At 51.1% G+C, this 26,680-nt stretch overlaps 1 protein-coding gene across 2 annotated transcripts; it reads right to left on the bottom strand.

Annotated features, from left to right (window-relative positions):
- Window positions 1-343: 343 nt before the first annotated feature.
- Window positions 344-26,599, bottom strand: CPD (carboxypeptidase D). 2 transcript variants are annotated; one of them, XM_064677455.1, is made up of 21 exons: window positions 25,890-26,599; window positions 23,195-23,442; window positions 15,364-15,506; window positions 14,862-15,031; window positions 13,932-14,299; window positions 13,367-13,558; window positions 12,384-12,551; window positions 11,264-11,373; window positions 10,741-10,843; window positions 10,169-10,311; window positions 9,437-9,606; window positions 8,542-8,853; window positions 7,157-7,352; window positions 6,775-6,910; window positions 5,848-5,997; window positions 5,363-5,458; window positions 5,206-5,270; window positions 4,916-5,047; window positions 4,371-4,556; window positions 3,986-4,085; window positions 344-3,353 (listed from the first exon to the last, which is right to left on the bottom strand). In XM_064677455.1, the coding sequence occupies exons 1-21, from the start codon at window positions 26,582-26,584 to the stop codon at window positions 3,127-3,129; spliced, it is 4,110 nt and encodes a 1,369-aa protein (XP_064533525.1). In that variant the 5' UTR covers window positions 26,585-26,599; the 3' UTR covers window positions 344-3,126. The 2 variants fall into 2 exon arrangements, with proteins under 2 accessions (XP_064533525.1, XP_064533524.1); XM_064677454.1 differs by having other exon boundaries at window positions 6,754-6,910; window positions 25,890-26,580.
- Window positions 26,600-26,680: the final 81 nt, after the last annotated feature.

The following is a 26,680-nucleotide window of genomic DNA, read 5'->3' as shown; positions in this document are numbered from 1 at the left end:
ACGCCGGGCGGGACGCGCCGCTCCTGCTCCCGCCCCCATCCCGATCTCCCGGTGCAGATCCTGCTCCCCCGCCCCCGATCTCCCGGTGTAGATCCCCCTGCGCTGATCCAGATCCTGCTCCCCCCGACCCTGATCTCCCGGTCCGGGTCCTGCTCCCCCGGTCCCCGTCACCGTCCCGATCCCGCTCTCCCGGTCTCGGTCCCGCTCTTCTCCTCGGTCCCTGTCCAGATCCACTGATCCCGGTCCCCCAGCCCCGCTCCCCCGCTCCCCGGTCCCGCCCAGCGCCCTCCTCACAACCTCGAGTCCCCCCTGTCCCGCAGCAGCAAGAACGAGAGAACCCACGTGGACATCAAAATAGTTTTATACAGATTATTGATCTCAGTATAACAGGTAAAAAACAGGCGGCGCCCCAGGGCAGAGCCGGGCCCGGCCCCGCGCCGCCCCCTCCCCTCCCGCTGCCAGGAATTGGCGATTCAAGTCCCTTTTAAAATTACATTTGAAGGCACAAGTGCACGGAGCGACAGCGACAGCGGGGACCGGCTCCTCGGCCCGGGGACGGGCGGACGCGCGGACGGACAGACGGACCGAGGGCTCGGGGGAGCCGCTCCTGCCTTCCCAAACTGCTCAGGAACAGCCCCGGCGCTTGCGAAGCTCTGAGCACAGAGCCGGGGCCAGAGCCAGGCACCCCCACCTGGTCCTGCTACGTAGGAAAAGTCTCTCAACGTTTGCAAAACATCTCAAATCCACTCACCTTAAATATACACACCTACTCCAAGCTAACTGCGAAATTCACTCTGAGGGAAAGGGCCAGGACTTATTGCTAGAGGGACAAAGCACGGCCAGCTCTGCCCGTTACCTGCTGCCAGAGCAAACAAAGCCCAAACAGAGCCCTAAGAGCCATTTGCAAACCCGACTTTAAATAAAACCTACTGTGTCTCTTGTTAAAGGAGGAACAGTTCAGAGATGAGGCAGGATTAATGCTTTTGTGTGCTGGTGTCCTGCAGCCTGGTACACATGGAAAAGGGACATGGCCCAGGACTAAAACCAATCCCCTGCTCAGCACGATGAGCTGGGAACAGGCTCAGAGATGTTCATGGTTCCTGCAGAATCAACAGGACAGGGGGGACAGGGGTGTGGGGAATGCTCAGCCTCATCTCCCTGTTCCCAGCACACCACCTCACCTTTTCGTGTTTTGCAGTAGAATTCCCTGTGGAACAGGGAAGAAGGTACACTGGTGACTAAGGGTTATCTCTGTGCCCCCAGACAGCTGCACAAAACCAGATGAGATGATGAGAATGACAGCACAGCCACGTGGTTCTGGCAGGGCATCACCATAGGCAGAGGTGAGGAACAGCCTCTTCCCCAGGTGACACGGCCCAACAGCCTTAAAAGGGGAACACACTGTGCTGTTCCCCCAGAGGAGAGCAGGTCAGAGCCCTGCAGAGCAGACCCCATCATACATTGGGGTGCAAACACCCCCACCATGGACACCACGTGCAGGTTTCTCTAGTGAACATCCCCAGGCTGCTGGAGGACAGAGCAGCTCAGGGCAAACTAGAGGCCTAAGGCTCCTGCACCCCAGAGATCAGGTCAGTGGGGCAAGAATTAAAAAAGAAAATGAGCAGCAAGGAAATAAGTGCCTATTCTAACCCCAGCCTTCTGCCCAGAAAGCACAGGAACATCAGAGATGCATAAAGGCTTTAGAAATCAAACATTTCAGCCATTCTTCCCTTCTGGACATCCCTTCTATTCCCCACAAATCCTACATGTCCTGGGGATGTGGGCTGCAGCTCCTCTTTACAACTTCCTGCTAAGTGCTACACAACAGAATTTGGCTGCTTTTCCCTCCTCCTTCAGCACAATTCAGCCCTTCCTCACATCTTGCCCCCAGGACCCACAGCAGCCTCAGCTGCAGCCACACACACAGGTGAAGCTCTTGCTCTACACTTCAGGGATGCTGCAGGAGCAGAGCAGAACCAAGCCAGCAGCTAATCTGCTGCCTGCCATCACCAGAGCTTGGTGACTGAAATGGTATTATGTGTAAATTGGCAAATGGTGCAGCTTTTCTTCAAAATTTAGTGCCAAATTTTGAAGAAATTTGGGCCATGGATACTCCCATGACCTCTCCCTGCTGCTCCAATACAAAGCAGTGGTATACAGATTTCACTGTTTCCTCCTGAACAGAGGTGGATTTGAGCAAAGCTGATCAGGTGGAGCAGTAACTGACTGCTCTTCTACAAATCAGTGAATCCATTCCCTTAGAACAATCTTCAGCTGCTCTTGCAGACACTGAGCTGTGGTAACATTAACATGAGACCCCCACAGCCAAGCCTATTACACAAACAAAACACAACCAGGGGTGACGGGGATAAAGTTTCTTTCTTCCCCAGAAGTCAGGAGCAGCCCTGTGGCAGAGCTGGCAGGCAATGGAACTCTGTCAGAGTGCACTGAGGCTCTGACTTTCTCCAGCTCACATCAAGAATGATGTCATGTCCTCCAGCTTTCAGGATGCCAAGTCACCCCCTGAAACTAATGACACATAAGAGATGCTCCACAACCACTGCAGATCACACCAGGCCACAGCATCCCATGGCAGGAAAAGCTCCAAGGGAACAGCTGAGAATCAAAGGCTTTTTTTTTTTTTGGTCTTTTACCAAGGGCTGCCCTGTGGAACATTGATTCACGTGAAGGATCTGGCTTCCCACAAGCACAGAGTGGAAAATATCAAATCAAAACAGGTAGAGAAACCTTTTTGGAGTGTTGTAGCCACGACTCCAGGCAGGTCTTGGGGCACTTCCCCACCATCTATTCCCTGTGCTGAGATGCTGGGGAAGTGCTAAAAGCTCTGCTGGCCACCCTATTAAGTTGCCTTTCAAACCATGTCATGTGACCCTCCGGATCTTGACCCAAAAATGTAACAAAACTATGTCATTATCCCAGAAACAGCCTCCAACACCCACTGATTTGCAGGTACATAAGGACAGAGCAAACAGAGGGAAGTTGGGAGCTGCCACCTGCCCCTCTGGAGGACACACCCTGAAGCTAATGTTTCAAAACTGAACCACAGGGACCGCCCCCCACCACCGGCTCTGGTCCATGGCAACCTCCTTTCCTGCCCGGGAGGTGTCAGTGTTTGCTGGAGTACAGTGTTTCTTCTTCAGTGTCTGTTTCATCCTGGAATTCGTGGCTCAGCAGGGACTTCTTGGAGCCAGTGGACATCATTCGGATTTCGTCCTCGTAGTCGTCGTGGTGCTGCCGGAGGCGGTGGAAGCCATCCTTGTGTCTGTTGGACTTGATTGAGCAGACACACCAGATGATGCAGGCAGTGAGGACCAGAGCAGACATACTTGCACCTGCCAGAGAGAGGACACTAATGTTAATGCCATGTTTCCTCACCACAGAGGCTCCCAGGCTTGATCCATCTTCCCTCCTACAGTTACAGCCACTTTTCTCACCTCACTGTGACCCTGCTCCTTCCTCCTAGGCCATGGAAGATGGGAGGGCTGATCCCAGAACAGAACAGCACTCACTTTATTTTCTGTGCCTGCAATCTAAGAGAGCATCCCCGAGCTCCTCTGCAGACCTAAACTCACCCCCCCCAGCTGCTTCCACCTTGATAACATAAAATAATCTCTTAATGCTCACCTAGTGCCACACCACCCAAAGAAACCTTGGGGAAGCAAAAAGATCTCCTACCTCCCAGCTCTGCACACAAGCTCTCCCCATTCCAGGCATCTCAAAGTACATTGTGGACTCCTCAAATCCCTGCAACACACTTCCACTTCCACCCTCCCTCCTGCTAGCCCAGCATCACTGGACCCAAGGGCCATTGGACCAGTTTGCATGGAAAAGTGTGTGTTCAAAAGGGAAAGCTGGAGATGGTTTAAGTCTGAAGGCTGCTTTCCCAGCTCAGTGGAGGGTCACCATCAGCATGAACTAGTACAGAAAGCAAAGCTTAAAGCTTTGATAAAAAGTGTCACTTCACCTGCAACAGTTATAACCAGCTCCCTTGGCAGTCCAAAAATCCTGTTTTCTGTGTCAAATATTATGAACACAGAGCTGGGTGCATCATCACGTACAAAGACCTGCAGAAAGACAGGAGAGATTAGATCATCTCAGAGTTTTCACCTGTGTTGGGTGTCCAGACAAGAGAGACACTTGTCATCTGCCCAGTCCTGTCCCAGTCAGCAAAAACAAGTGCAATGAAAAGAGAAGCTACTGCTCAAACAACCCTGCTGTGCTGGAAAGTTGTTCTCCATCCATTGTACCAAGGCAGAAAACAGCTCCTGATGGCACATAATCAGCAGCTAAACAGGGAAGTCTGTACTGCAGGGAGTGGGGGAAGATCTCTGACACGGACATTCACATACCTTGACATGTTTCTGCTGGTACCCGTTGGCTATTGCATCGATGCTGTGAAAACCTGGAGCCAGGAGCACGTGGAAATAGCCCCCTTCTTTAGTATAGACCCTCAAACCTTCATTCAGAACAATGGTAGCTTTAGAAATTGGCTTGCCACTCTTGTCTTGGACAATCCCATGCACTCCCTTATGAACCTGAAACGAAGCATTACAGACACTTCATGGTGACCAAGCATACAGTGCACTTGGAACTAAAATAGGATATAACCTTCCCCCCAAAATACAGCCCCCTCCCCAGCCCTGACCCCCACAATAAATAACAGTGCATGACACTGCAAGGCAACACAGCACAGATCTTTAACTCTTGTGTCAACACATGTCCTGGTCACTTGCTGCCTCTGTTCAGTCCATTCCTCATGCACTCTAAATTATGACCGTCTGTAATTACACAGCACCGACAAAACCACAAAGACTCTCCATGCTGTTCTCTTCCTCTCCCCCTCCCCACTACCTTCACTCCTTGCCAGAATTTCCTCCCACGGCCTGCAGCTCACCTCCACAAGCATGCTAAGGAGAGATTTCCTGTGGTCTGCCCACAGGCCAGGAAGCTGTCCAGCGCTCGGGAAGTAGCAGCAGCTGGTATAAACAGTGATCTCAGGACAATGACCAAATGTCACGCTGAAATCCTACAAAAAACACCATCACAGTTACAAAAAAAGAGGTATTAAAAAAGCTTTGCCAAAAGCAGCCAAAGGTGGGGAAGTTTAGCCCAGATATCAGAAAAAAATATGCTTTTTATTGGTCGTTTAGCAGATGTGGAAAGCCCTGTGCCATGCAGCAGTACCTTCATACTTCCCAAGTGACTGTGCCATTCCGAGCCACGGATCACACCACCAGGAATATTCTCATCTGTGAGAGCAAGAACACAGCTGTCAGACAGAGCTGCTCCAGCAGAGTCTGCCACAAGCTGACAGGGGGCTAAAAGATTCAAGCAAACATACCTGACTTATTTGGACAGCCTGGCTGGCCCAAGTGCATCATTGGGTGGTTGTTTGCATACAGAGATGCCAAATGCTTTAGTGTTTCTTTGTTCTCCACTACAACGAGAAAAGTGAGACTTTGAGAGTGCAGCTCCCATTCCCTGGAGGGGCAGATTCCCATTCTAACTCCACGATCCTGTACTAAACAGTGACATACATTGTTCTAGGGGCATTCCTGATTTCCTCTAACACTGAGGGGCTGTATTAAAAGTAGACTTTATACTGGCTTTGGCAGAGGAAAGGTTGAAATACTGCTGTAGGATCAGAAGTTGTAAGTGTTCTGATCCCTAGCTGAACCCTGAGAGGTTTTATAGCTTTACTTACAGACTGTCAACTCCACATACAAAGGGCTGAAAACAAAGGAGGCTCCAGAACACCAGCAGCACAAAAAGCTCTTACACCACAGGGTCACATGAACTTCTGGAGAGACAGCCTGAGGGTCATACCTGACTGGGTTGGCTTATCATAAGGGTAAGTGACAAGAAGGGATCCTCCATCCAGGGCAACAGAGAGGCTGAAATCCTGCTTCAGTATCAAGTTCTCCATGATGGCTTTGGTCTCAGGCTCCCGTGTCCCAGAGTACCGGGTGTAATTGCCTGTAAATCAGAACAACAAATAGAACCAGTTTCCTCAGCTGTTTGAGAGGCCGGAAGTACATCCTTTATGTCTGAAATTAAGTCTGCTGCATGTATTAAAAAGCATCTGTTAGATCTCAGCAGATGCACCTGACTGACCAAGTAAAGCACCCAGTCCTCACTACCCACGGGGGGAATTCATCTGCAAAGCTAAACAGATGTGAAACATCACTACTTCCCCAGGCTATTTAGTTTTGTGTTGCAGAGGGTATTTCATGTGTGTCTGCTCACAACAATGTCACAGTACTGACATTTTGTTAAGAAAGCATTTGGAATGATCCCAGCCCAACTTGGGCACAGAACACTTACTCCTTAGGGAGAGTAGGCATAACACTGACACAGTGCTATGGATACAGTTACATGGAAACCAGAAAAGCATGAAAAAAGGAGACTGTTTCTGGGAAGCATGAACAAAGAGCATTTTTTCAGAGATGGAAGAAATCAATGAAAAGTAAAAGTATATTAGGTGTTATCTGACCTCTGGACTATTCCTAAAGAACTCTGCTTCGTCTCTTGCACATAAGAGACTGCAAATTGCTGTCTGTAAGAGGGATTCAAGCTTTGGAAGCTTCCCAGCAGCTGTGCTGCCTGGTGTCCAGGGCAGGAGCACTGCCCTCTTTACAGGCAGGCCCTGTAACTGAACAACTCCACCCAACTCCAGAGCAGTCAGCAGGAGACTCCTGCAGCAGCCTGCATGTCTGCAGGGACACTACACACCACTGCTGTGGTCTGCTTTACTTGTGAAGTCTGTGTCCAGATCTCTGCCATGAGCGTTAGTCCGGCCCATGTTTGATGTGCAGCCCCTCTCCTGGGCGATCTCGCGTCCGTCTGGGTTCAGGGAAGGCACGATCACAATCCGTGTCCGGTCAATCAGCTGAGCAAAAGGGGAAACAGTACATAGAGTGCAATTAGTAGGGTTCATTCTCTGTGCAGCTCATTTCCCTGGAGTTCATCCTAGGAACAGCAGTTTGAGGTTCCCATTGACTCCACGGATCGCACACCTCCCTGTTACACACGGGATCACCGCAGGCCCCAAGCCAGGGTTAGCAAGACAAGTCCCTCCCAGTGGGCACTGCCATCTCAGGAAGGCTCAAGATGGTCCCTTGCATTGGTCCCTCACCTTTGTAACAGCAGCGTTCTTCTTATAGTTCATGCAAAGGAATTCTGCCAGTGTCAGGAGCAGCTCTGTCCCAACAGGAGCATTGCCATGGATACCAGCAACAAAGCGGATCTTGGGCTCCTCAGGCTCAGACTGGTTGGGCTTGTTGGAGATTTCAAGGGACCAGATCTGACGGAACTCGACGCTCTGACCCAAACTGCCAAGAGATGAGAAATGGGAGTGTCAGCTCAGGAACAGAGCTGCAGCTCTAGCCTGACCTCATGGAGAAATCTCACTGTGGAAAGGAATCTCCTCGAGGAGGCTGCAAAGGCAAGTGAAACACAACCACATCCTGAGGACAGATTTGCAGCAGCACTGAACAGAATTCACCAGGAACATCAGTTTGAACAGCAGCATCTGTGGAAGAGTGTATCCAGGACACCCAATGCGCCATACATCTCCACATAGCCCATGAGATCATGATAAATGTGGAACTGCTGGATGCCTCTGTGCTGCCAATGGTGGTTTTTGGTTTGTTTGTGTGTTTTGTTTTTTTTTTTCCTTCAGACCAGGATACACCTGGACACCAAACTAATTTATCAAGCACCCAGTGTGGAGGATAAAAGAGGCCTGTTCCCAGTAATGCAGGAGCTGTTGCTACAGTCATGCCATTAAGCTGGCAAATTGAATGCAGGGAAAGCAGGGAACAGACTCAGGGCTGATGCAACTGCAGGGACAATAGAGGCTACAGATCAGCAAAGCAGCCTTGGCACCAGTGGGGACAGCACATGAGCACATTGTGCCTGGTGACAACAAGCAAATGAGGTCCTGGGACAAAGGGATTTGTGCTTTCTAAAGCTGACAGAGGGTAAGGTTACAAAGGAAAGCAGAGGATGGCAGCAGCTGGTCTCCTGCAGGAGGGCAGAGACCTTGGCTCAGGGCAAGCTCACTCAAACATGTCTCACACTACCGAAATAAAATCTGGAGGCAGACAATGAAAAAAGGCCATCTGAGATTTGTAAGTCAAACCAGATCATTTTTGATGGGGGCTCTTTAGCAGGGTGGATGTCAGAGAGGATTTAGAAAGAAATGGAGAGCATGGAACAGAGATATTTGCAGAAGCCTGGGATATCAACACTGGGAATACTGCCAGTCCCAGGCACACCTGGGGAACCAAGAGCACTCCAAGTTTAAGTCAACAAAATGATGTCTCAGAAAAAGCACACAGATACAGTCCCTGCAGCCACTGCCCTGCCACCATATCCTTACACACAGGGCTCCCTCCATCTCAGAGAGCACAGGGAAGGGATGAGCTCCCCATCTGTGTTCACAGCTCACAATTGCACAACATCCCTACCCCAGGCTGCTGCTCAGGGAGGAGCTGAGTACTGCTGCTTTGTTTTCACCTGGTGAGATTTGTGATGTGTGGGTAGTTCAGATAGAGGCCTCGGAGGAACTCGGAGAGGTCCTTGTACGGGCGGTACCGGTACGGAGCCACATCCCGGGAGGAGGTGAGCAGGAGCCGCTCCAGACCATTCTCAGCAGAGAGATCTTTGATCAGGGTCTCAAACTCCTTCTCGTTGGGGTTGCTGGTGTCTGGGGTGTTCAAGACCAGCACCTTTCCCTCCTCCACTTTGCTGTCTGTCCGTGAAAGAGTGAAGTTGACCTGCACCCCACCTTTGCTGTCAACTTCCACCATCTTAGTGACTGGATCATACCTGCCCAGGGAAAAGAAGGTACAAGGAAACATCAGGCATTTGAGATCTCAGACAACAGGCCATCCCTATCCTTACTACATGGGACTGCTATTGCTCCCCAGCCCTAGGTGAGAAGGGTAGAAACGAGGAGCAAGAGCAGTTCAAAAGGACATGGGAACGGCAGGAGGACAGGGAACAGCTCAGGGCCCAACATGGCGTTGAGCTGCTTTTGGCTCAGGTGTTGCAGGGTTACGTGGCAGACTGGCAAGATAGCAAGTCAGGCTGCTTTAACACAGAGCTTTGGCAGCAGTTGAAGTGATGAAGTCATTTCTGTGGGCAGCTGCCTGGAAGAGAATTTCCCCTAAGGACGCCGAGTTATCCACCCCTTCACTAGATCACCTCCAAACAAGGGAAGATTGGGACAGTACACCAGAGCCAGGTGAGCAGTCTCTGACATCAGGGTAACCTCACACTGCTCTCTCTGCACAGGCCAGAGGGCAGGGAGAAAGGCCCATTCCTACATCTGCTGTAGGCAGAGGGATGGGATACTCCTGACAGGACAGTCAGTCACGCAGCCGTCGGCCCTCGTGCCGTGCTCGCTCACCCTCGGGCAGACGCTGTGATTTTGTACATCCCCGGCACCAAGAGGCGCCAGTAGTCTCCGTCCTTGTAGGTGGTCACGGGGTGGTTGATGTCGGCCACGCTGATGGTGGCGTTGAGAATGCCCCTCTTGTCCACAGCATCCAGCACAAAGCCCCAGACGCCGATGTGAACCTGTGCACAGACCCGAGCCCTGCTGAGAGATGGCCCTCGCCGACACCCACACCCCACCACCTCCCAGCCCGGGACTTCAGCGTTCCCAGAGGAGCAAGATGTTCCAAAAGGGTTCAGGTTAGACTGGCCAGTAGCTGGCGTGGCCAAAGATCACCTGATGAGTACAATGAGCAATTGTTTGGCTCAGGGTGCCAGCACGGCACTCTCTGCTCCACACCTTTGTTTGCACGCCCCAGGTGTGCAGCAGCCCTGGCTCAGGTAGGAACAGCATGTAAGGACCACTCCAGCCTAGGGAAAGCCAAGGCAGTGGTACATAAAAAGCCCACACCTGCATCACCTGGCTGCTATTTCCATACAGATTTTTGGTATGTTGAGAAGGAGGGGAGAGAAGGAGTTGTGACAGGTTCTGATGGGGATGATTTCTGCGGAGCAGGTACCTGGTCCAGTGCTGGTCCAGGAAGCAGCACTTGCTTCAGCCCACAGATCAGCCTGTTCATTGTGGCATGTCTAAAACAAACCCCAGAGGCAGCTCACATGATTGCCTGAGGTCCAAGTGTCCCACCTGTTTCATGAACTGCAGCAGCGATCGGCGGTTCTGGGCCCAGTACTTGGGCAGCTCCTCAGCTTTTGGGTATTTCACACAGCCCAGCTCAATGGTCAGTTCAAAGCAGTTTGTATGCAAGTAATTCCAGTCTTGCATCCCACCTACAACAGGAACGTAAAAAGAATTTTGACAAAGTCTTCTGAAGTATCACAGTTAAAACAAAATATCAGACAGTAGAGAAAGATGAAGTACAAACTTGAAGGGAAAAGGCTTTTACACAGGGCAGGATTCAAGCTTCAAAGGGATGCCAAAAGAGCAGACAAATAACCTTTCTTCTTGTAAATACCTTTCATGCTAATAAAGTGCTGTAAAATTTTATGAAACCATTTTGCTAATAGCCAGGAAAACTACACTATAAATTCCTTCCCCTAGGAATAACTTTATCTGGGTACATTATTTAAGAGGTTATAAAAGAAGCCCATTAATCTGGGCTGACCAATGCAGAGCTCCTGACTGATCAGATTAAATTATTTAAGCTGCACATGCATTAACTTGGAGACAAAGTGCAGGAGATTTAAGGTGTACTTTACCTGGAACATTGTACCACTGAGCCCCATTAGTGATGCCATGTGGGAAGTACTCAGTGGGGTACATATCCTTACAAGGGCTTCCCTGGTACATCTGTGCATTTTCCTACAAAACAAGATGCAACATGTGAAGCTGAGTCTGCACTCCACAGCCACTGGCACTTTTGTTCTACCATGAGTCACATGCTTGGTGTTACCAAACAGAGGTTCACGAAGAGGTGTGTCTGGATGGCTGCAGCACCAACGGCATCCACACCCAAACACTACCCAGAGATATCCCTGCCCTCCTCCCAGCCAGTTAACAGCATTTTCCAACACCCTTCAACGTGTTGTTCCCTGAGCCTGCACAGAGCTCTCCTCCCTCAGTGTCCACAGACGGAGCGTGCTGGACATCACTCATGGAACAAGAGTCTCCTGTGGGACCCTTCTGCTGTGCCTGCACCCACAGCACCTGTGCCCACCTGTACCGGCTGCTCAGGAGGTTCCCTGGAGTTCACCCCTCAGGATGATCCTGTTAGAGCCTTACCTTGGAGTAGGCAAGTGCCAGCTTCTGGAACACAGCATCGTCTGGGGATTTACTGTATATGGCTATTCCTTGCTCATCATCATCAAAGGGGTAATTAACCACCAGAGAACCTGCAGGCAAAACAAGCTTTGGCTCACACTTGTGTGCTTTCCCAGTCTTCCCTCAGCATAGTAAGGGAAATTATTCTCCAGCAAGCGCCAAGTCTTGTGTTTCTCAGGACTTGGCATCAAACAAAGCATTAAGCCCAGTGGATAGAAAAGACAACAGAAGCACAGGAAGAGATAACACCACATCTACATGGGAAGGTGAACCAAAGCCACAACACATCAAAGCTTTGGCTCCTACATGAAGGAGGGCTGAGCACAACCATATAATAATTGCTTTCACAGGGAAGTGAAAGCAAGAGGAGGAATTTCCTACAGCATACATGATGCTTTTGACCCAAATGATGCAGTTTTTCAGCCTTCTGGAGTTTGTTACTGAAGGTTTTCCCTATGGAAGCTGTACTAATAGCACCATGAAGCCCTAGACACCGCAGCTGCTGGAGACCTGCCAGCCCCCTCATCCCCACACACGGCACTTCTGCACTCCAAACAAAACATGCTGGCACAAAGCAACCACCTGCAAGTTACCACAGCTACAAGCCAGCAGACAAACTGTCTAGGGAATAAGCTGTAATACACAGAGACTTAATTTAGATTATTCCAAAAAAGATAATTAAATTACAGCAAATTTCATAGTTCCGCCATGCGATTCAAGGCATGGAACCCTCAGGATTGTATTCACTTTATAAACATTGTGAAGCCTTTAACAGCCACAGCTCTGCATCCCATTCCCAGACCAGCTGCTGAGCAAATGCTGACAAGAGTCCATCCCCATCTGCCATGATCATTCCCATCTGCTCCCTTCAGAGAAGTGGTTGGGATCTTCCCAGCAGCCTCTTCAACTCCCCACAAACATGTTTGGGGACATGGTTTTTCACCCTATGTTTCCACCTTCTCCTCCATCTTGCAGCAGGAGAGCTCCTCAGTGCACACCTGGAACACTGTGGAGATATCCCTGCAAACTCCCATCCCACAAACCCCAGCACAGAGGAAGGAGCTCGGATTGGTCGTGGTACCTCCATGCAAGTTTGCCGAGAGCACAAACGGGTAAGACTTCAACCAGGCCATGACAGCAAGAGTTTCTGGCTGTGGAGGGTCTGTCACGTGGACAAACTGATCTGGGAAGTTCCGGTTCAGGTCATAGTTGTTGCTGTTGTTTCTGCCAACGGTACCTCCTTTGTCTCCTGAAAATTAAACACAAGTTCAAGCTCGTGCCTAGTGAAGCTCCCACTTCAGCACAGAGGCTTCACCGAGAGAGGGGCACCCACACTCTCCTTCAGGGAGTGACCTGCTCTGCACAGCGGTGCCTGGGGGCCCTTCCAGTGGATGTTTGCTCAGGCTCTCGGTGCCACTGACACCTCAGCCAGCAGAGAGGCACCGAACCATGACCAATCTCTGCAGCCGGATGTCGCGACCACAGAAACCGCAGAGCTCCCCTTCTCAAACCAGCCGGACAAGTTCTGTGTTAGACCCGAGCAGAGCTCTGCTTCCAGAAAGTGATTCTGGACAAACTTTGTTCTGCCAACCTGCAAGAGCCACATGGTTTTAAGACTTCCCTGAAAGATGTTTTTGCCAATTCTAACCTCATGATAAAAGTCTACGTCATCCATGGACAAGTGCTCTGCAGACAGCCTGGCTCCCACAGCACATTTACTGGGAGAATGGACCAAAGCACAGCAAGGCAAGAGCTGCGTCAAAGAAATGTCTTTTTTTAAAATAAGCCCTGGATTACCATAAAAGGGCCCAAAGAGGGGCAGCATATAGCTCTGCTGAAGCATAAGGGCTCTCTCCAACAGCTTCCAGCATCCATCAAGCACCCACGTCCTGCAGTGCATGTCCACCCACTCATCCCACAGCATCAAGTCCCTTCCCAGCCTCCCTGTGCAGAGAGCACATCTGCTCCAGCACAGCTTCCAGATTTCCCAGAGGTACCACGAACCCAAAAGGTTTATTCTCAGAGCTAGAAACCCCACAGATATTTCAGCACAGACAGCAATACCTTCCTGGGATCTCTCATAGCCATCAGGGTTCATAGACGGCATGATGTGGATCCGTGTGCTCTGGACCAACTCAGTCACTTCAGGATCTGTGCCAAAGTTCTTGCAGAGGTACTCGATGAGGTTCAGGAGAAGCTCTCGCCCCACAACCTCATTCCCATGCATGTTCCCGATGTACTTGAACTCCGGCTCACCTGCAGACACACGGTGACACCAAAGAGACAGTTACAGCCACTACATTGCAGCTTGGAGACACCTCACCACCCTGAGCATTGCTCTTGCAGGTTTTGCTGCAGGGTATTTACCTAAAATTTACCCTTCTGCTCCCACGCCACCAAAAAGAACAATGTCTTAGGGAAGCCCCGTGCTCTTCTGTCCCCAGAGCTTCATGACCAGCACAGATGTCCCCAGCAATGCTCTTTAACACACAAGTGCCACCCACTGCACTTGCACTTCTTACACAGGATATGCAAGGAGCAGCTCAAACTCTATTGAGACAGGGGCCAGCTCTACCCTCCTTTCTGCTCTGCCCACACTCTCCCATGCAAGGGGTCTGTCACACATCACCTGCTTCGTGGACGCCGGGGTTGTCAGAGATCTCCATCACGTAGAGCTCCCGCAGCTCCGCGGACTTGCCGACAGAGTAGAGCCGGGTTATGTTGGGATACTCGTTGGCATAACGCCGCAGGAAGATCTCCATGTCCGAGAAGTGATGGTGGCGGAAGTCCACGGGCTGGATGGGTTCATGGAGAGAGGTTGGATTTGGGGCCTCTGCCTGCACAGGGGTGGGGGTGATGGTAGTGGCAGGAGCCGGTGCCGTCATGAACTGTGTGACATTAAGAGCTGGTGGCATCACAGTTGGCTGCAAGGAGAAATTCACTTCTGTTGCATCTCCCTCCTTCACCTCGACATTCTCTTTGGTCACTGGTGTGTAACTGAAAAAAACAACTGGCTTCAGCAAGGAGGCTCTGCAAACAGAGGGAAAAAAAACCCTGCAGTCCCTCCACCCCACCAGCCCAAACACACTGGGATATTAATGACCTTGTGAGAGATTCACCAGGAACAAGCTGATGGGACATATCCCACTACCACTGAACCCAGCTCCGCTGCTGTCCTTGCTGTGTCAGAGGCATGAGTTCCTTTACAGGCTCAGCAGGGAAGGTGTTTCACAGAACTAGCCAAGAGGCAAGTTACACATTCATACCCAGGCTTGGGACAACACAAACTCCTACTGGGGTGACCCTACTCGCTTTCTCCCTTTGCACAAAAGTAAGATGCAGTTTGATATAAGCAGTCAAACAAAGGTGACAAAAATTCTGTGTATTCAACAGCACCCCCCTGCAACAGAGCACAGGGTGAGCAAACACAGCTGCAGCTCTGAGCTGGAGTCCTTTACAGCCAAGCCCCTTAAACACATAAGGTGTTTTGGGGAAGGAAAACAAGTGAAGGAAGAGGAGCAGTTGGCAGTGTGGACACAGGCTGCCACAGAGACATTACCCCATGACAACTGCAGTCACGTTGTAGGTCCCAGGCACAAGCAGTCTGTGGTAATCCCCAAATTTGCCCGCTGTGATGTTGTGAGCGATACCGGCAACAGCGATGGTCGCGTTGTCCAGGCCAACTCCAGTGATTGCATCCTTGACAAAGCCTTTCACACCAATGTGGACCTGAGGAAAACAATGCATGGGCATGGCTGAAGACAGACAACATCAGGGGAACCGTGTCCTCAGGCAGCACCCATCAGTCCCTGTAACACTGCACCTCACAAGGCCCTTCTCAGCAGAGCTCTGCTATTGTGGGGGTTGTGGGAGCTGTGGCAGGACCACAGAGATACACAACAGCTTTGTAGCCACCGACCTCCACACAACAGCTGCTGCAGCTGTGTTACCTCACACAGCAAACAGAGCCACAAGAGCACCTGAGCACGGTGCTCCCAGCCCGTCACAGGCACACGGGTTTCCCAGCTGCCGCCCCCACACCCATCCCAGCCCACACTTACCTTCTCAATGAAAGAAAGGAGAGACTCCCTGTTGTTCTCCCACTCCTTCTGAAGCTCAGAGGTTGGAGGATATTTGCAGCAAGACAGCTCCAACGTGATCTCAAAGCAGTTGGCCCACACGTAGTTGTAATCCTGCATCCCACCTGGGAAAGGGAGGCAGAGACATGTCCCAAGGGCAATGCACAGACATCCTACCACAGGATGCACATTTCTCCTTGTCCTTCAGCCCCCCTCAGCCTCTGCCCAGGATGTTGCCCCAGCTCCAGAGGGAGCAATCTAAGGAGAAAAATCAGGTCGGATTATCATGACAGCCAGGGAAGATTGAGCTCCATTTCTCCCAATAACCAGCACACAGGGCCACAGGTCAAAGTGATGGTCCCTTTGGTCTCACTGCTCCATCAGCTGAGCTTGGCAACACAGCACTTGGAAATTCATATGGATTCGTTTTACATTTCCAGACACAACAAACCCAGTATGCCAGGGCAGGCACACGGGACTTTGAACGTTCCCACTGCTGAGTCCTTCACTGCACATTCCAAAACACCTTCATATTTGTGAAGGCATTCTCCTGTGCCTGCAGGAGAAGTTACTTCACCCGAAATGAGCTTGAGGTCTCTGATACAAAAGAACACAATGGACTATTAACTTGGGAGGTGGTAGCTCAAATCTGCATGCTGAAATCACTTTAAAGGACAACAAAATTGATCTCCCAAAAGCCTCTTAGCAAAACTCCAGACAAGATGAGAGCAATGCTTCCCCTTCTCTACTTCCTCAGCTGCAATTTTCCTCCAACTCCTTATTAGAAGATCTGCATTTACTTGATATTTAGGCAGAAAGTCTGACAAGGTCTGACATGGTGAGAGTGTGCAGTGAACTGCAGCAAGTCCCCTTCAGGAAACTCTCTTCTCAGTTTGGGAGGGCAGCAATGCCTCCCTCATTGCTGACCTGGCTGCAACCCCACAGCAGCCAGGTCCTGCAAGAGGAGTACAGGACAGATTTATGCACCTGAGAAAGGCTGAGAAACTTGTTCTTGGCCAAGTCACCAGCCTCCTCCCACATTTTCTCTTTAAGGCAGCAGTCTCAAATCAATTTAGGGATGCTGCAGCACCTGGAGACAGTCTGTTAGCTTAGTGCTAAACCAGCCAAACCTCTGTGAGCACCACGAAACAGGAGTGCACGGAGCTGTTGCCCTGTGTTAAGTTCACCTTGTTATCCTCGCCCTTCAGAGAAACCACAGGCACTGCTACGAATCAAAAAGGTCACCTTGTCCCAGCAAGTGTCCTGACCCCATTTGCTGAAGCTTACATCCAACCCTCAGTAAGCAAACCTGTTCCTCAAACAGGAATGAATCACGTACCAGCAGGACCCGAGGTCTGCAGGTATCACCACTCACGATCTGGAGCCCAAACCTGAGCGTGCTGCTGGACACTGCAAGTGTTCAGCTCTCTAAACATTTATGGGAGCTTTCAACAGCAAAAAGGACATTCCAAAACCACCACAAGTCTGTGGAACAGGTTTCACAGTCAGCCTGACAAATCCCACCACATGACTGTAGCCAGACGTCATGACCACATGAGAGGATTGTTCCCACCACCCACTCAGGCAGTTGGGTCAGTAGGAAAGAAACCCCACACTACGTTTTATGCATGCTGATGATGTCTTCTGGGTTACACAACCTTATCCACTTACAACCCAGTCAGACTGGCGTGTCACACTGCAATCACCGAGCCCAGAGACCTCCATACCCCAATGGAACAACTCCCAGTGTCAGCTGGACACAGCAGCCCAGGCAATGGGCCTCTTCTGGATGAGCTGAGGAAGCCAAACTGGCTCTCAGAAGCCCATCTCAGTGAACAGCTATACATTTTCTCCACAGGAGGCAGATGCAAAGTCCAGGAGAAGGAAAGCAGAAGGCCTGTGGCAGGTGTCCTGCAGAACCCCAGCAGGCAGGTCTGTGAGAAATGCAGGCTCTGTACTCCCATCCTCAGCCTGGGCCACCGAAGTGCTACGTTAGTGCTGTGCCAACAAACCTCACTTGCTTAGTCTGAGCAGTTTCCTAATCATTCCCAAGCCCCCTCACAAGCGAGGGACCCTCTGTGGCACCAGTCAATTAACTGCCCAGAACCAATCAATATCCCAGTGCAAATGCACTACCTGGCACTGGCAGAGCCTGTGTTAAGGCACAGCCAAGAAAAGCCATCGGCAGCACTCTGCCAAGCAGGGGGGCTCACAGCACATGTGACGGCCCAAAAAGTCAGGGACCACTGCTCTGAATTCAACAGCCCCACTGCAGTCCAGCAAAGCAGGGAGGAATTGACAGCATAAAGTAGGATTTAGAACAGACCCCTGGGAAGATGTGCAGGATGGTACCACAACAAAGACGTCCCAGTTCCTCTCAGTTCCCCTGGGAGTCTGCTGCTAAGGGAACGCAAAGCTTTTATTGTAACAAATTAAATGTCACTGGCGGCCAGAAGGAGAGCACTGCAGCTCGTGCACGGGCTGACAGCAGAACAGGAAAGAGACTTTTCTGTCCAGTACAAGGGGCCAGAAAGTGTTTGAGGGCTTTATAACTCTCCAACCCAGTTCAAGGGGTTAGAGAAACAAGGCCTGTGAATCTGATCCCCCCCCAGCTCTGTTCAGCTCCCGTTACCAAGCTCAGAACAGCAAAGCACAGCAGGCTCCTCTCTCGCCAGTAAACACCACGCGAGTGAAACAATTTGCCAGCCCATAACCATCTGCTCATAGCAGGATGCTAATGCATTTGAAAACATCCATACGTAAACCAGAGCCATTATGAAACATATTTAGTGCTTCATCTGCCATTCAAGCAAATTTAGGACAGATGCTCACCCATAATAGAGCAGCAACGGACTAAATTAGAGCTTGCTACATCGATTTTGGTAAAACTGTCTCTTGGAGAAAGTAGTCCACTGCATTCTTGAAAATTTGGATTGTATCCATTGCACATATTTGGCCTTCACATGGCTCTATTGCAGAGCAGGACAGTTATTTTTACAGCATGTGGAATTATGTATTTTCCCCACATACCATCTGCACAACCTCTCTTGGCTCTGCAGAGATCTGGAGGGGTAAAGAGAGACCTGTGCTCAGGCAGGAGTAGAGCAGAAAAAACACACCTGAAGCAGAGAACTGTCAGACTAGAGGACAGTCCTTCTACTCTGCTTGAGTAATAGCTGGGATAACCTGATGGATTTATTTCAGCACTTTTAATCACAGGGTGTCTTTTAGCAAAGACACTGCAAAAAGTTGGGGTTTTTTTTAACACTGCAAAAAGTTCCAGCCTCCCCATGAAGCACTATACCCATGTTGTCAGTGAGGAAAGAAAAGGGAAAATGAGCACCTTAGTGTCACAGCAAGCCAGTCCCTGGCTAGCAGTAGGTCACAAATACGCTCAGAACAAACCTCTCTCCTGCTCTGTCCCACTCCCTGAGCATCAGAACTGTGCTCCAGGCAGGGATCCCAGACCTCCTGCAGCACAAGCACTGCAGAGCTCACACTGACAGGCAGGGCTGCCTCTGCTCCCTGCCAAGCTCAAACCAGGGGAATGCAGCTCTCCAGAGTCGAGCCTGGGGATCCAGATACCATAAATACTCCACGTGCCAGGAGAAGCCTTCCAGGCCAGCCAAGAAGGACTCTATTTTCAAACTGCACCATGCAGAAATGTAATTCCAGCTCTCACTGGAGCTGACATCAGGAGATAAGAGACCTGCAGTTAAGTTAAAGCAGAGCCCACAGGTCGTGTCTGCTCTGCAGAGAGAGTAGATGGCACCAGGCAAGCTGGAGATGTGATTCAATATGTGGCATAAGTTGCTGACTCTGTGGATAGAAGCAATTGTCTCACAGCAGGAGATCAGGGGAGCACCAGGAGCAGCACCAAAGAGGCAGAGGAATGTTCTGGTCTATTAGTCTGCAATCATTAAAACTCAGAGGAGGTGAGGTTTGTTTGAGCCTCCAACTGAAGAAGCTGCATCACAGCCCAGAGCAGCAAAGCCCTGCAGCCTTCTCTCAAAGAAAAGGGCAGAGTTTTCCCAAGAGCTGCACCAGCACAGCACTGCCCAGCAGTTCATGACAGACATGAAAAGAGGCATCAGACCCTCAAACCATCAAGCCAATGTTTTTCGCAAAAAGAAAAAGAATTTCAGTAAGAATTTTATGAAAACACAAACACAGAAGTGCAGTAAATTGTGCACAGCTCAGAAAGATGTGGCTGAGAGCTTCTACCAGAGCTCACTCTGGGCACTCCTTGCCATGCCCAGGAAACAGAGGCCACCACAGCACTGCCATGAGCACTCTTTTCAGTGAGTGTTATCAGCACTCATTTTAACTGCTCTGAGTTTGATGCCACCAAAGTCTGTTTGGAAGCTCAGTGTGGCTGCTAACCACAGACAAAGCAACCCAGTCAGCACTCAGGTAACCTAAATCCACTTTCAACCTCAGATGTGCCTTCCAGTAGAGGTCAGAAACATCTCAAACACTTGGGCATCAAAGAACCCAACTAGCAAGAAAATAACTTCTAGGAAAGGACTGCACATAACAATAAACTTTCCAAGGCTGCCCACAAAATACACTGCTGAACTTCATGATGAGTTCAGTTTCTGAACTGGGCTCTTAACAACAAAAAGGCAAACCACATCCTGCCCACAGGTAAGACTAGAGAGGTTTCTTAACTGCTTTCTATACCTCAGTCCATGGGGGTAAATGCATGCATTTACTTGATCTGAACCAGCCACTTGGCAGTTAAAACCCTTTAAGGTTAAAAAGGAAGGAAGAGAAAGAGCATGCACACCAGAGATAGCCTCTGAGAAGCATCCCAGTCACAGACACGCTTATCTACAGCAGCTGGAATGCAGGAGCCAAATTCAGCTGTTTGGCAGAGATCCATCTTTCTCTGTGCACACTTGACCTTAGCAATTACTCCCATGGTTTGTACTTGCCACCTCGATTTGACACACATAAGAGGTTGTTTGCAGACTCAAATCAAAGTTAATGGGGACTGGCACCAGCATGGCCCTGAACTGGTAACTCCAGGACAATGAATCCCGTGGCAGTTTGCTCTCCAGCATGTTTGATTTCACATGATAAAATGTGGCAGGAAAATTTCCACCTGTTGAAACACCATGTTCTCATTTCTTTGTTTTTCCTGGCTTTAGTTCACTTGGAGCCTGCAGGAGTCTCTCCTGGCACAACCTGGTCTGGAGGCCATGAGCACATGCCCTGCACTGTTCAGTGAACCATGTATTCTGGTTATCCATCTCTAGAGTTCAGCCCAGGAAGCTCCTGCAGGGGACTGGGATTTCCCCATCCTCATTTCATTGCACATTTAAATTCTGGAATCACTGGGAAAGGCCTCCTGGTCCAAGTACGAGCCTCCACAGTCCTTGGCACAGAGCTGAGCAACTCGGCTCAAAACAGCCCCTCTGGTGGTTTTGCTCCTTCTGTCACACCACTTACAACTGACTCCCCTTTGCCTGCTCTTCATCCACTACTAAAAATAAACGTTAAAACCCACAACCCCAAAGGGACACAATAAATTCACACAACATCAAATTACACGTGTACTGGCCTGGGTATCAGTCAGTTCATCCACGCTCTCCCCCGGGTTACACTTTACATGAACTCCTTGGCTGGGGAGCTGCTCCAAGGGCTGCTGGCACCCTCCACAGGGGCATCTTTAACAGCAGTGAGATGTAAATTACTGCTTAGGGAGAGATCACACAGATGCCCAGTGGATCCTGTCTGCAGCCTCAGCAATGTTCCACTCAGTTCGTGTCGGTGCATCCTCCCTGTAATCTCAGCCCGTGAGTTGCCCACAGCTGCCAACGCTGAGCCTGAGGCTGTGACTTGTCACAGTGAAAGGGTTTATTTCTGCAGATGCTGGAGGCTATTGGACACAAAATAAACCACAGTGATGGCAGCACAGAGCAAACTGGTCTGCAGTTCACACCTTCCCACTTCTTGTGAAACGAAAGTAGGTGAAACCTCTGCTCGCTGGCAGGGCAAAGGCAGCATGAAAGGCTCACACGCCAGCCACTAATGCCACAGCCTCTAACCAGCTGCCTCACATCGAAGCTGGGGGATGAAATCAACCCTGCAGCAAAAAATACCGCTCTCTGGGGACAGAGGGACGTTAAGTCCAAAGCTCTGGAATCACTTTCCCTTCAGAGCCCATCCATCCCACTTCATCACAAGGGCAGAAAAGCTCAGGGCTGCAGTTAACAAAGCTCCCGCCCGAGGTGTCTGCTGGTAACAAAAGCCACCAGAACACACAGCACAGACCGTCCAGGATATCCTGTTCCCTCCTAAGCCAAGTCACCAGATTACACAAACCTTCCTCCTGCTGGACTTCTCACAGCAGCAGAGTGAACCTTGTGCCAGCAAACACCAGGGCTGGTGTGCTCAGCAGGGTGGAGGGAAGGAGACAGGTGGTAGGGAAAGAGATCAAACTGCATCTTATTTGAACACAACATCTTATTTGGTCAGTGAAATCCTGGGGAATGATTCAGCCACTGCTAAAAATCAAGACTTCCTCTTCCAGCACAGAGCTGATGTGTTCAGGCCCAGTAATGGATCCCTCTCCCTCATTCCCAAGCAAGCTGGATGCAGGGTTAGCACAGGATTCTGCTCCAAAGCCCCTGTTTCAGAAAGACAGTCTTATTAGAAATTGTTAAGCTGTAAGCTCTGAGGGATAAACAGCACTGGATGTCACTGCTTGCTCAGCACTCCTGCCATCATCCCTCAGCCCCAGCATGAGGAAAAGCAGAGCAGTCAGAGTCCAGCAAAGCAACACAACTTCTTGGGATCCTTTCTGCAAGATTTTTGTTGTTTCCTCACCACAGAAGTTCCTGCCCTGTCTGGTGAGGCTGATGTACAACATCCGCCGAGGGGGCACAGCAATGGGGTAACTGCTTCTAATGACACAGCCAAGATTTCTCTTCCCCCCCAGCCCACAGAGCATCTTCCATGAGAGCCTCTCATCACATAAACTATTATTTAAATTCCATTTTCAACAAAACCAGCACACACACAGCAGCCCACTGAGGTGGCTGAGCCAGCCCAGCCACCTCCACCCAGGCAGAGTGGTGGCACCAGGAGGTCACTTTCTCCTATTCAGATCACTTCCCAGTGATTCAGGTTCCCTAAGGGAAGGATTAGGAGCTCTCCTAGAGGCTCCAGCAGAGAATTTCAGATCCCTTCTGGATCCTCCATACAGTGGATGAGAACAGGTCATGCAGGCTGTCACCCTCCACACAGGTCTAGGAGCAGAGCAGTCCATAGAAAAGCTGCCAATCCCACTTCCAGGGAGAGCACCTTGGTTAGCTCAGATCATCTATCTAAATTTTATATAGCCTTACAGCAGGCTATTCTATAATCACAAAATCACAAGTTCAGAGATTAAAAAACCTCACAGGACGCTGGCATTGGTTTAATATCATTAAAAATAATTTCTTCTTTCCTGTATCAAAACTTAGTAACCATCAAGAGACCTAAGGAGAATTCATTTGGCAACTGAAGCCTCCCATATGCAGGACAACTCTCCACCACTTAACAGGGTCAGGAAGAATCCTCCAGTTTGCTGTGATCTCTTCCCTAAAAACACCTCCCAAGCCGTGACTCATCAGGTGCCTATTGGTGTGCCCATGATGCCACCTCTCTTCATCTCAAGCTGCTAGAACGCATTCAAAGCTAAAAATATCACTTCACCCACCGTCCCTTCCTCTGTGGTAATCACCACTGGTCTGGGTGTCAGTTCTCAGAAACTATTCCTAGAAGATCCTGTGTCAGGGGAGCCAGCAGAGCCAGCACAGCTTACCTTCCACGTCGTACCACTGGGCCCCGTTCGTGATCCCATCTGGGAAGGTCTCTCCCTCCTCGCCAGGGCAATTGGGTTTGCCAGTTCTCATTATGGGGTGATGAGATGCATAAGCTTTTGCCAAATATTTGAAGACTTCATCATCAGCTGATTTACTGTAGACTCCTGTGGGCCTATGTGTGGGAGAGTCATCGTAGGGATAGCTTGCCACCACGGAGCCACCATGGAGATTGCCAGAGAGCAGAAACCTGCGGTTGGGAAGGAGAGTCATACTGGAACAATTTCAACAAGAAGCAGGCTACAGCCACCCAACCAGTTATTCTGCTGCTTTCCTACCCAAACCAGGCTCTCAGGAGCCTCCACGCTCTGTTTGAGATCAATGAGGCAAAATGCACTCATTGGATGAGGTGCCCAGCAGGAAGTTGGGCACTTTGGAAGTGGAAGCGATCGGACCCTGCTCCACCAGCCCTGTGCAGGGAGAACACCTGTGGAGCTGCAGCTACACCAAGGTTATGTTAACAGACAGGCACCTGTTCAACACCCAGTCAGCTACTGTTGGACAGGACACACCATCCTGGGAGACATATCCCAGCCTCCAACACAGCGAGCAGGATCATCAGAGGGTCTGAACAGTGTCCAAGTGGGAACTCAGTGGGGAAATCTGCAGATTTTCTGCAATAACCAACTCTCAGGACTGGTTGATTGGCTCCCCAAACTGACATCTGACATTACTGGAGATGGAACAAGTTCCTTGCTGCAGCCTAAGACTCAGCCCTCAAACTTTGTGACAGACGAGCAGTGCCCTGCACATGAACCGATGTACACGGCTCTTCGTCAAGCTCTGAGCAACTCCTGGTAGGTACAACAGAACCAACCCACTCAAATAAAATCTGGATGTGAGACAGAGCTCTTAAAATCTCAACTCAAAAAACACAGGCCCTATATCACCCTTCAGTTTGATCACAGGCAGCACAAGCATTTCAATGAATACCAAAGGTAATTGTCCCTGCTCTTTTTCTTCCCACCTAACACAGCGTTGAGGGAAAAAGAGCTCTCCCGTGCACTCAGTCAAATGGGATTTGGTTTCCAAGCAAAGGTAACGTGACCGATACTTTTACTCTGCTTAAAATAGTGCCCATGAATTGCATTACACCCACTATCTCCGTTTTTAATCAAACAGTTCTGTTTACCCATTCATTTTTCTATCAGCAGTTATGTTAGTCTAACAATCACACCACTATTAACTGGTGCTGCCGGGCAGAGGGATGCACAAAGCACCGCGTTTTTCCTGTTTCGCCCTGGCCGAGAGCAAATCCCACCTCAAATACTCACAGAAAAAAATAAAATAAAAAGCTCAAGGTGTTTTCAAAACGATATCAAGAACGCACAAGTTTCCCTAGTAACCCATTTTGAGCTGAACCAAATCTGGGGAGATTTTAGTGGAAAGTGCTGCATCAGAGCTTTCCTAAAGGATCCTTTGGACAAGCAATTCTGGGGAAGTTCATGAAATTTCTCTGGAGCAGCATCCCCATGGACACTGCCATCCATCAAGTTTTAATAAAGATACTTAATAAATCCACCAAGATTTAATAAGAGTTCAAGCAAATTTCGTTTCCTAAAGCTGAGGAAACATTATACAATGCTGAATGTTGTGTCTGTTGGTTGGAGTCAACCAACAGCACACTGTGGCCATCAGCCACCCCCTCTCCATCTCTCTCTATCCCTGTTTTGGGAAGAGGGCCATAATTTGTTCAAGTGTGTTGCCTGTATTCGATCACACTTTGCATTCCTGCTTTCTCTGCACAAATTCTCATGGTTGGTTGCACTGACCTTTGTGGTTTGGACCTTCCACAGTTCTCCAAAGTAGAACACACAGCAAATCAAAAGCCACTGCCCATCCTGGCCACTGAGCTTTCCAGGGCTGTCCCAGACCCTCAAACCAGGGCTGGGCTTCAAAAGTGCCATCTCCTCTCCTGGGCTGCCCCATTCCAAGCACAGCAGCTTCCCATTGCTCCCCTCCTTGGAAGGGGAGAGCCAAACAGCTCAGCCCTGTGTGCTTCCACAGGACAGACGGGGAAGAGGACTGTGAGAGTAGGGCCTGCATTTGGAAACGCTGCTGCACAGAGTATTATTGCTAAATCCAGGCAATTTTCCATGAAACACAAAGATGGGGGGAAAAAGCCCAGTTCAGTGCAATTCTGTTAACATGGTCGCACACAGACTAGCTGCTCACTTAACCCCGGATATTTCCAGCATCCCACAGTTCATGGTGAAAGCACTGTCAGCCCCAAGAGCACGGCACACCGACAAGCTCAAGGCTAGACGGGAGGGAAGTTTCCAGCCACAATCTCCGGGAGGTGGGACACGCGCAGATGGCCATGGAGGCCGGGAACACCTGGGCGTGTGCAGGGCACAGGCTATGCCCTGCGGGGCTGGTGCAGCTTCTTTGCAAGTGCACAGAAACTGGGGCCACCAAATGCTCTCCTCAGGGCCAGCCCAGCGCAGGATGGTACCGGCTACGATGAAAGGCCTACGCGTGGAGGCAGGCTGGGGAAAAACAGGTGGAGAACGAGCTTTTCCTTCCCCCTAGGCCCTCCTGGGAAGCACCGGGAAGGGTTGGACCCGGTTGACACCTCCGGGGAAGCGGTGCCGAGGTGCGGGGCGTCGGGCGAGGAGGAGACCGCGCTGCACTCACTTGTTGCGGCGCATCCAGTCGATGAGCGCTTGCACCTCGGGCACGGGCTCCAGGTCGGGCTCGGCGGCGCCGAACTGGTCGGGGAAGCTGCGGTTGAGGTCGCGGCCGCGGCTGTTCTCCCGCCCGCCGTCCCCGCCGCCGCCGCAGTCGCCCTCGCGGGCGCGCTCGAAGCCGTCGGGGTTGAGGCTGGGCAGCAGGTACAGGTCGGTGGTGTTGAGCAGGCGGACGATGCGCGCGTCGCCGCTGGCCCAGCCCCGCACCAGCTCCCGCGCCAGGCGCAGCAGCAGCGGTCGCGCCAGCGGCTCGTCTCCGTGCATGTTCCCCACCAGCTTCACCTGCGGCCGCCCGGGCAGAGCCGCTCCGCCGGCCGGCTCGCCGGGCCGCTCGGGGCCCAGCCCGGCCGTGAGCCGCAGCACCCACAGCGGCCGCTTCTCCACCGACTGCCCGATGCTGAAGAGCCGCGCCAGGCCCGGCGGGGCCGCGTCCGCCAGAGCCCGCAGCGCCTCGCCCAGCTCGGCCGAGTGCAGGTAGCGCAGCGCCTCGCCGGGCTCCGCCGCCGCCGCCTCCGCTTTCTTGATGTGGCGGGCGCGGGCCGGGCTCGGCAGCGGCAGCAGCAGCGGCAGCAGCGCGCAGAGGAGCGGCAGCAGCCGCGGCATCGCCCGGCCGGGTCCCCGCGCCGCGCTCCCCGCGGCCATGGCCCCGCGCGCGCCCCGGTCCCGCCGCGCCGCTCCGGGACCCGCCGGGGGGGCGGAGCCAGCCGGGGGGGCGGGACCTGCCGCCGCGCCCGCCAA

Source organism: Pseudopipra pipra, chromosome 21 (assembly GCF_036250125.1).
Source record: "Pseudopipra pipra isolate bDixPip1 chromosome 21, bDixPip1.hap1, whole genome shotgun sequence".
NCBI lineage: Eukaryota > Metazoa > Chordata > Aves > Passeriformes > Pipridae > Pseudopipra > Pseudopipra pipra.
Note: the sequence above shows the minus strand (reverse complement) of the source record. Positions and strands in the feature narration are given on the sequence as shown.